Raw genomic sequence first — 10,481 nt, forward strand, 5'->3', positions numbered from 1 at the left:
CCCCCCCCCCCCCACCCACCCATAAATTGGGAGTAAAATTTTTGTCACGTGTTCTGATTCTATTAGAGAAAGGAAAGAAAAGAAACAAAACAAAAACTATGGGTCCGTTTACTAAAGAAAACTTGTTCACTGACACTTATTTTCTTAAATCAATCAAAACATGTCATGTTAATAGAGAGTAAAAAAATTGAATAAAAAGTTGGAGTTTGCAAAGTATTACTCTGTTTTTTGTACTGAAGATTGGACCATTTATTCATTGGGCAGTGGAAGTGGTCCTTCTGAGCTTTGCTGGAGGCAGATCCTTTTAGTGATTTATTATTTACATTTTCATTTAGAGGTAGGATGTGAACAATAAAATCCTAACAAAGTAATCATAAGAGTTAGATTTGAACCAGCTCATTATAACACATGGTTTTCAGAGGCAATTTGACTTGTATAGTTGTATTATTAGGGTTTCAAGACTGACATGACTCAGACTTGTGAGGCTATCAAGGAAATGGGATAAGAGGAAAGAAAAAGAGCTAGCAAAGTTCATTAATTTAGAAATAGAAATTTTTATTAAGAGGTAGAGGCACGCTAAAGTTTCAATATCATCTTAGTTACAGGGTCATTTTCGCGTTTACATTTGGTTTAGACAGACTCAAATTACTATGTTGTCCATTTGAATTTGCAATTTTTTTTAAAAAGTCCCAAAAAAAAAAAAAAAACATTGGTTGGTCAAAAATTCCCTACCTGGTATATTTGGTTCCTCTATCCCTGCTTCCAAAATATCACAAGGATGGTATGATTAGCTCTGTCTGCTTGTACTCTTTCCATTAGCATCTGCAACCACAAATCCTCCCAGATTTGTCCCTAGTTCACTGGAAAAGTCAAAACACACAGTTGTTTGAGAACAAGGACAACAATAATTTATGGGATTTCAAATGTTTATTCTGGTTGCTGAATAGTTATACAGTGTAAGGATGTGTAAAGACATGCGTGGCAAAATCTCATCGAAACCTGCTAACGCTAAGAATTCATTAATTCGCTGATTTTTGGCTGCAGATGGAGAGTGACTGGAGATGAGGATGGTATCCAGTATGGGCCATTCCCTGTACCAAAACGAGGCTTACCAATCAAAGTTCAGCGAAGGCTGAAAACAATGTGATATTCTTCTCATCATCCAAATGCCAACATCAAAATCTAGAATTGTAAATCAAAAACACAGAGGCAACAAAAACAAGAGAGAACACCGGGGTCAAAAGTGTACAACCGTTAAGTCCTTTTTCTTCAATTTCATTTGTCACAAAGTGTGGCTAAATATCTTGTGTATCTCAGTTCTTTATCAGACTAGGGGTTCTCCAACTGCGTCTGTTCACCAATTGCACGGGCATAGTGCAAGCTGTATGTGATGTATATGTTTCTCCACGCATTGCAATAAACAACAAAATATTCAGTGAAAAAATCAACAGGTACTATGTCCTCATATGCATGCCTGTTATGAAAATGGTACAGTAAACAGATGTGTGTGGTTTTATAGATGCAGCAAGTAGCTATCAATCACCTCACTGGTTCTTATTTTCATTGAATGAAATCTATGAACCAAACGTAAAGGAGGCGTGTAGCATGTAGGGGTGCAATACACATCAGATGAGGTAGTTGTGCAGGTTAGAATGCCGCGTACAGTAATGCCACTGCACAATTTTAGGAATCTATAGTGTGTATCGAAGGAAAAAACCAGCTGTTGATGGAGACCAATGATGCTACATATGAGGAACCATATCGCCAACAGTGGCAGATATGCAATGTCACTACATTTACCTAAAGAATGTGGACAATGATAAACATGCTTCTTATTTGTAGTAAGGATAAACATTAAGATAACATTAAACTTGAGCACAGCATTAAGATAAACAATCACCATAAGTTTTTTTTTGTTAGTAATGAGTTTTAAGCAAAACTCGAAATGGTAAGTCATATTTCAAAGTGCATAGATGCAGGGAAACATCAAGAATAGTGCAATTATTAGCTGCTGAGAATGCTGCTATAGGACGCTAAATTAGTTAATATTTCTTAAAAGAAAAAACAGCTCACATAGTCACATGTATTTTCCTTATCTTATAGAGAGCAGCTGCAAAGCTTCTCCAATCATAGTCATAAAGAGATATTAAAAATGAGGTAACATTTTAAGCTCACCATATCCACAAGCAAAACAAAGCAAGTTGTTCAGGAAGTTATTTCCACAACCAGAGAGTAGGTTCATCACTGTTTGTTATGAAAATAACCGGGGTATAATATATGACAAATATGTAACATCAAAGCAATTCATGGGCACTCTTAAAGAGGTTAATCAAAAGAGTACCTCCAAAACGACTTCCGTTAAGAATTTGTGGACTTGTTTCTTGACATTACTGTATTCTCCTTAATCCTATCAGAATGGAAGGTTGGTAAACATAGCCATACCATGTCAAAGCATGTACTTTCAGTTCCAGTCATTTTATGAAATGAAAAATGCTTCAAGTAATTCACATCAACCACATTACCATGACAAAGGATGCCAGGTGGAATAAAGCTCCAAATACAGAAAAGTCAGCAAAATGTATGAACCACAATGGATAATAATAAAGTAGACTAAGGAGTCATCACAGATTTTGCAAATCTTTATTGGAGTCCATAAAAGTCAAATGTGTAATGTAGACACATGACGTTTTCTTTTCTTTGAATTTTCCATATCAATATCAACAACTTAAAAGCATCAACTTTGCAAAGTTAAGGGCCTGTTATGAATTGGAAACATAGCTTTCTATTCAAAATGAGCTCTTTTCTATATTCAAAAACAGAATATAGTACTTTCAAACTTAATATGGAAATTTGGAAACGTAAATCCTCATCCATGGCAGTTGCCTCTACTCATGACCACCATCTCCACCATTGCAACCTATGCACAGCGCCTACACCAGCCAGTATGGCCCACTGTATACCATCCACTATTGGGGGTCAAGACATATTGGGATACCAAACATGAAACTAGTATAACCTAATATGAGAGTTTCATTTTCAACTTGGTTTCCATATTGAGTCATTGACTTTTGGTTACAGTTTAGGGCCTTGTCACAATTTGAACCAGAAGCCAACTTGAAATCATCTGAAAAACATAAAATTGAACTAAATCTAAATGCATGGAGTTTGAAACAAACAGAAATTAATACCGAGTACAGTTTAAAACTCAAACTTCATTTTGACACACTATATAGTGATGTTTAGGAACACAAATCCAAAACTGGTATCTCAAATCATAAATCTAATACGCACCACAAATTTCAAATTTTAGTTTTCTGATTTTTAGCTTACCGTTTAGACCACCAAAAAAAGATATGATGTCCAGAATTTTAACAAAACAAGTTTGACACGTCTTAGGCTACCCTTGCCCCACTATAACTGTGACTTTCCAGTAGAATTGTTCTTCTTTTTTTGTACAAACAATAACCATGTTCTCAAATTCTCTAAACTGAAAAACAATTGAATTTGATGATGTTCTAAATTTTCCAACTGAAAAAAGAAAAACTTTAGAAACTATAAACGGAAAACGGAAAGAATTTTCTGCAACCAAAACAAGCCAAGCATGCCAAAATAATCAAACACTAATAATTTTCTCCTGTTGCAAGCTGCAAAAATCTTAAGCAGTGCATTCATATGAGTAACGTAGTTACCTAATACACCCATTCTCCTAACACATACATGTTCATTGATATTCCATTTAAGGTTACAAAACAGTTATGCACTGATTGTTCAGTTCTACACACTACTTAGTTGCATTAATAGTTTTTCTGTTGTATTGTTTTATAGGCACTCAGTTACATTAATAGATTATTATAGAATTATTAGAGTGTTAATAAATAATTTACCGCATTAAACACCTGATAATACATTCTACTTATGTATTAGGTTGAATTCAATTTTCCTAAGTATTTTGCTGTGCTAGCAATGGAACATAACATTTGATCGTATTCGAATAGGAATATCTAACCAGGTGTTTGTGGAAAGGTCTGAGACAAGCGGCATTGTTACCTTCCAAACGAGCAAAAAAGGCGATGCATCGATAGCTTGCGGTTGGACACTTCACTTTCCATGGCGGGTTTTGAATGTCGGTGTCTACTGACTACTGTAAGCGCTAAGCACTGAAGCCGCCCACGCCCAGCCGGGTAAGATTGTTGGGCTTGGGCCCCGCTATTCTATTATGTATCACAAGCTGCGGGGTATATTAGGAATTACATATTGATGAATTTGATGCCATGAATGGGCTAATTAGAGCATCCACATGGATCATAATAGTGGATTTTAAGTGATTTTTGTGGGTTTGAATGTATATGTGGAGGTGAGAGAATGAGGGGAGCAATGAATTTGAGGTGTTATAGGGAGAGATGATTTTTAGCTCTGTAGTGGGACCCACCAAAATAAAAGTTGTTGTTGCACTCCATGCGTGAAACGCACCTAAAGCATCAGTTGGGCGCGTAATTTATTGTCTTTCTTTTTCCTTTTCCTTCCATTCCTTATCTTTCCCGCATTGTTTTTCCTACTCATCTCTCTGCAAAAAATTCTCAAAAAGTATACTTAATATAAATGCTATTAGAACCTTTAAGGGGGTGTTTGGTTGGATGGAAAAAACATTTCATGTAAAATGTTTTTCTAAAAGTGGAGGAAACTGATGTTTTATATTATTTGGTTGGATGGAAAATTTTGTCCTTTGGAATTCTACTTCAAGTGAAGAAAACAAAATCCTAGCAAGAGATTGGTATTTTGTTTTCCAAAGGATTTGGGAAGAAAGTATAACACAATTGAACTATTTCACCCTCATCAAAGTTTATTAATTACATATGTATATAATTTATTATCCCTACTGAACTATTGTTAAGGGTATATTAATCTTTATATTCATAATTTCTTACCATTTTAAACCCAACTAAACAATAGAATTCATATTCTTAACAATTTCTTTTTCACCAACCAAACAATGAAATCTATTATCTTAATAATTTATTTTCCATAGAATTTGAATTTCATTTCTTTTCAAATATTTTATAGCGAATCAAATGGGTGTAAGAGATCTAATTAAATAATGCATGATGAACAAATTGGCGTGAAGTTCCTTCAGAGACCCCCACGCGTGGGGGTGTCGTTGATGTTTAATTTTCTCTAGTTTTGTAGCATGGGTATCACCTTCATCTTTTGATTAAAAAAAAAAAAGAAGAAAAAATCTAATTAAATAATGCCGTTTCAGAATGAACAAATTTTGCAAGAATGAATAACACTACTCCAAATAGAATAACTAGGCCCAGTTATTCTTGAAAATTGGGCTTTGTAATTCGGGAGTATAATTTATGGGCCTTGTTAGAGGGAAACAATAACTTCTGATCTTCTTTTTTTTTTTTTCTTGAAAAGTTTTTATTCGTTTCTACAAATAGACATGTAATATTTTTCTCATTTTTTAAATGTATCAAATTATTATATTTATAATTCACCAATTATTTTTATATACATCTCTATAATTTTAACTTACTTTTAAAAGTAGTCTAATTTTAACATTATCTTTAAAATAAAAATAATAATTTTGAGTGCCCCCCGTTGGTACTTGCTAGTTTGGCAAGGTGGAGGGTGTGGGGGTGAGGTCTTTTTACTTTGTTCAAAATGTTTGTTTGCTTGTATCTATATATTAATATATGTGCCAAAGACCTTGTGGTCTAGTGACACCCGGTGTCCCGGTTAACACTCCCACATGGATGATGGAAGTGGATTCGAGCCTCAGTGGAGCCTCATTGGGTTGAAAAAGTAGCTATGAACATACATATACTACATTGTAACAAAAAAAAGACAAAAATGTAAAATGTTGACAAGAAATTTATTATGGCTATAAATTAAAACCAAGTAACCCATATCCGTATGTTCTTCAAAGAACATCTTTGACTTTTTCCTTCAGTTTCGTCTTCACAAGTCCATCTTCAACTTCGTCTCCTCAACATCGTATCAGCTTCACTCATCTTCTTGGTTTGAAATGTCTTCATCTTCGGCTTCATCAGGTGCTCAAATTTTATGTATCACATTATATCTTATTTTAGACCAATGGATTAATTGATGAGCACATGTGAGTAGTATATGGCCATATTTGACCATTTTGCCTAAGTTTGTAATAACATTGATGGACTATACCTATTTAGATTGTCCAATAGCCTAATATGCATCACAAGACAATTGGATAGACATAGAAGGTTGTGCATGACAGTGGAGAAGAGTGCGGGTTAGATAAAGCACAATTAGGTCAACTAATCGATCTATCCGACCAATCAAGAAGAGACACAATAGTGGACGGATTTAGTATATACTCACTCTATATATAATATAAATAGTTTAGTTGACACACTCAAAAGACTTCACTTCACTGTAGTACATACATCTCACTGAATCACTATACTCAATCGTTTGAGGATATCTTAACCTAACGATTGTCAAATAGCTTATATACAATCATACTACGTTACCTATCTTACTTTAGTGTTCCCCATGCCCCTAGTCCAATTTATGATATTAAACATAAAGTTGGTGTACACTGGGCATTCCGCTATGAGAGTCAAGCTCGATTAACAGGTTGTTACAATAATCAAACTCATGACATTCACATATAAAAAATTATACTTTACCCATTCAACCACATGTTTGAAGGATATAATTTTAGTATTATTATTATTTTTAGATGATATGGAGAACTCGTGGCCACAACCTTTTAGTATCCATCGAGTAAACTATGCATTGTAATCGTAGTCGGCAAATGGTCATAATGAAATAACTCAGCATAAGTTGCTTACAGATGATTGTCTCAAACCAAAAAGATCAATAAATCATTCATATTGCGAATTAAATTTGAAATCTCATGATTAAGTTGGTTCGATCGCCTCTTACCTAAAATTTTAATTTTGAGTAGTAGAAAATATGACACCTTTAATTAATGATATAATATAAGTATTATGAGTAGCTTTGTGGATCTTGTATTGTGAATTGACCAAATCGTGTCTTGTCTCCCAAGCTTATTCCTCTTCGTCCAACCAACTCAATTCGAGCTTCTAGAATCTGGAGGCCGCCCACTGGTTTCTATGGGCGGGCTTTCGGGCGTACCGTAACTAATCCGTTTCCTGTTTCGGATGCCCGATATATTCATACTTCAGAACTTCACAAGTTCACAGTTCGCACAATTGGAGCCGCACTCGGGCCTTTGGGATTGGCTTTTCGGGTTCGAACTGGCTCAAACCCGAAGTTGGTACGTCAACGGGAATAGCGGTATTTCATTGACCCGAATTCATCCGCGTGTGAACTGTGAAGGAGCATATGATACTTTAATTAATCTATTTATATTTCTAAATAATTATTATGAATTTCTTTCGATACTAAAAAAATTACTCCATAAAAAAAAACAAAAATTAAAAGAAGACAGAAAATCATTTTCATTCTCCCCCTTAAAGGCTTAAACCCAAATATAGACCTAAAAATCCAACCTTAATTTCATGTATTATCCTCGTGTTTTTTCTTCTTTATAACTAAAATTTCCGCGCAACAAAAGAAACAAAATTCATCGTCAAAAATCAAAATCCTTCATTGTTCTTCTTCCAAGTCTATCAATCATGATATTCTCCAGATTGTCTCGTTCATTGTCTCGATATTCTCGTTCCAGAGTAAGTTCCCTCTGCATATCATGTATGAATATGCATCAATTCTTATTGTTTTTATGATATTTTTTCTCTGGATTACAGAATGCGATTAGCGGGGTTTATAGTGGGAGGCTAGCGAATTGGAGCAAGGAAATTTTTGCAGCTAATGGTGCAAGTAAGAATCAGCTTGCCGGAGAATTAGGGCTTTTGAGGGGGTATTTAGCTACAATCAGAACGAGTAAGGAGGTTGTACCGAAGCAGGGTTTCTCTGATCTTAATCATGTTTTCGCGAACCCGAGATTGCGCAGATTTTTCTCCAGTGAAGCTCCCAAGAAAAAAAGTGAGAGCTTTTTTATGCCTAGTCCACGAATTTTTTCAACTTGATTTGCACTGATTTGTTTTCGGTTTTCTTACAATTTTCGCTTTGTGGTGGCAGAATATGATAAATATGTTCCCAAAGAGAAGAAGGACAGTCCGAAGCAGGATGGGCAGAAGTCTCAGTCCAAAGGTTGGTTATTTGGTGATCTTACTTTTAAAATGTTGCTATTTTCTTGATTCCACCATATCTTCATGTAAATGATCTGTGACCTTTTAAGTTGCATTTTTTGGTTGGATATCATATCCCTAAATTGTTTATATTTTTTAATTTACCATCAGAGGAGACGAACTCAGGTGATCATAGCAACTTTCAGGAAACTTTGATGAGGCTTTTCCAGAATTTCCCCATCCCCCTGTTGGCACTTTGGATGACTTTCATCACATTATCGTTTAATGGTTCTGAAGCAGAGCAGGAGGTGGGTGATAATATGCTTGAATATGTACTTAATGCCTATTATATTTGCAGTGTTAATCAGAGCAGCTTATCTGTATATGTATTTTACTATATTGATGTTGTATGTGTGTTTCTATATCTAGTCTCCAATCTTGTGCATTATTTGGGCAACATTTTCACATTACAGCTATGCCATCATTGTTTTGATTGCCCTTTACTCACATTTCCATTTCTGTTATTTATTGTCTTCATAAGAACCTTGACGGAATGACGGTTATCTATAAAGGCTTAGTTGTCCTATGGGAATAAATACCAAATACATGAATGGTATATCTAATTGTTTGTGTTTCCTTTTCATAGTGTAAGAATGACTTTTTAAAAACCTTCTAAGGCTTTTTTGAGATGGTGTATATATAAGCTTATTCCTCTTTTATTTTATTTTTATTTTATTTTTTTTTAATTCTAAATTTTAATTTACAATCATGTTAATATATTGCCATTTACTATCTAGCTTTCTTAGTTTATCCTTTTTCTCATGCTTTTTGCCTTTCAATTGACATGGTTCTTGGCGTTCTTCAAACATTGGATGTTAAAACTTGCAGATTAGTTTCCAAGAGTTCAAAACTAAGCTGCTTGAAGCAGGTTTAGTGGACCACATAGTTGTGTCTAACAAAACGACTGCGAAAGTTTATGTCAGAGGCTCGCCACGAATTAATGGGGGAGATGGTGCTTTTGAGGAAGTTGAAGAGGTAGCTGTCAGCAGCACACCTGCTCAAGAAAACAAAAGCAAATGTGAATTTTATTTTAACATTGGAAGTGTTGAATCTTTTGAGGAAAAGTTGGAGGAAGCTCAAAAGGCACTAGGGGTTGATCCTCATGATTTTGTCCCAATTATGTATACTTCTGAAACAAGTTGGTACCAAGAATTGATGAGATTTGGACCAACACTTCTAATTCTGGGACTGGTTTTGTTAATGAGTCGGAGAATGCAAGATGGCATGGGTGTTGGAGGTGCGGGGGGTAAAGGTGGCCGTGGAATATTCAACATAGGAAAGGCACCTATCACAAAAGTTGATAAGAATGCAAAAAACAAGGCTAGTGTTTATATTTATTTTTCTGTTTGTATTTCTTCAGAAGAGTGTTACTTACAGTTAATTATGTCTCTTGTCCTTACAATCTTATATTTTCTTCCAGATCTATTTCAAAGATGTTGCAGGATGTGATGAAGCAAAGCAGGAAATAATGGAGTTTGTACACTTTCTCAAGAACCCTAAGAAGTATGAGGAGTTGGGGGCAAAGATTCCAAAAGGTGCTTTATTAGTAGGCCCTCCAGGCACAGGAAAAACTCTGTTAGCTAAAGCAACTGCAGGTGAATCTGGTGTGCCTTTTCTATCTATTTCTGGCTCTGACTTTATGGAAATGTTTGTTGGTGTTGGCTCGGCGAGAGTTAGAAACTTGTTTCAAGAGGCTAGGCAATGTGCACCTAGCATCATATTTATTGATGAAATTGATGCAATTGGCCGAGCAAGGGGACGCGGTGGTTTCTCAGGTGGTAATGATGAGCGTGAAAGTACCCTGAACCAGCTGCTGGTTGAGATGGATGGATTTGGAACTACATCTGGTGTGGTTGTTCTGGCGGGGACAAACAGACCAGATATTTTAGACAAGGCCTTACTAAGGCCTGGACGATTTGACCGACAGATTACCATAGATAAACCTGACATCAAAGGTCGTGAGGAGATCTTTAGAATCTACTTGCAAAAGATTAAGCTTGATCAAGTACCATCTTATTACTCCCAGAGACTGGCAGCCCTTACTCCTGGATTTGCTGGAGCAGATATTGCAAATGTTTGTAATGAAGCCGCTTTAATTGCAGCAAGACATGAAGAAACACAAGTGAAAATGGAACATTTTGATTCAGCTATAGATAGGATCATTGGTGGTTTGGAGAAGAAGAACAAGGTAACTCATTCTTGAATGATGCATACCCTCTTTCTCTTCTGAAAATTGGTTCCCCCCCCCCCCCCCCCCCCCCC

The 10,481-nt window shown here is 35.6% G+C and overlaps 2 protein-coding genes and 1 long non-coding RNA gene across 3 annotated transcripts in view; 2 read left to right on the forward strand and 1 right to left on the reverse strand.

The window, feature by feature from the left end:
- The window catches only part of LOC116016714 (abscisic acid 8'-hydroxylase 2-like), a 6,246-nt gene extending 4,781 nt beyond the window's left edge, over positions 1-1,465 (forward strand). Inside the window, exon 8 of the mRNA XM_031257089.1 lies at positions 1,045-1,465. Within this exon, the coding sequence (XP_031112949.1) occupies positions 1,045-1,147 (103 nt within the window). The 3' untranslated portion in view covers positions 1,148-1,465. The remainder of the gene's footprint in view (positions 1-1,044) is intronic.
- Positions 1,466-2,618: 1,153 nt separating this feature from the next.
- On the reverse strand, positions 2,619-4,482 carry LOC116016716. Its single transcript, XR_004097780.1, has 2 exons — positions 4,048-4,482; positions 2,619-3,124 (listed from the first exon to the last, which is right to left on the reverse strand). It is a non-coding gene; the product is annotated as an uncharacterized LOC116016716 (long non-coding RNA).
- Positions 4,483-7,506: 3,024 nt separating this feature from the next.
- Positions 7,507-10,481, forward strand: part of LOC116016574 (ATP-dependent zinc metalloprotease FTSH 10, mitochondrial-like) — a 5,578-nt gene continuing 2,603 nt past the window's right edge. Inside the window, exons 1-6 of the mRNA XM_031256905.1 lie at positions 7,507-7,697; positions 7,776-8,013; positions 8,110-8,181; positions 8,331-8,467; positions 9,048-9,539; positions 9,640-10,407. Coding sequence (XP_031112765.1) covers positions 7,647-7,697; positions 7,776-8,013; positions 8,110-8,181; positions 8,331-8,467; positions 9,048-9,539; positions 9,640-10,407 — 1,758 coding nt within the window. The 5' untranslated portion in view covers positions 7,507-7,646. The remainder of the gene's footprint in view (positions 7,698-7,775; positions 8,014-8,109; positions 8,182-8,330; positions 8,468-9,047; positions 9,540-9,639; positions 10,408-10,481) is intronic.

Source organism: Ipomoea triloba, chromosome 4 (assembly GCF_003576645.1).
Source record: "Ipomoea triloba cultivar NCNSP0323 chromosome 4, ASM357664v1".
Lineage (NCBI taxonomy): Eukaryota > Viridiplantae > Streptophyta > Magnoliopsida > Solanales > Convolvulaceae > Ipomoea > Ipomoea triloba.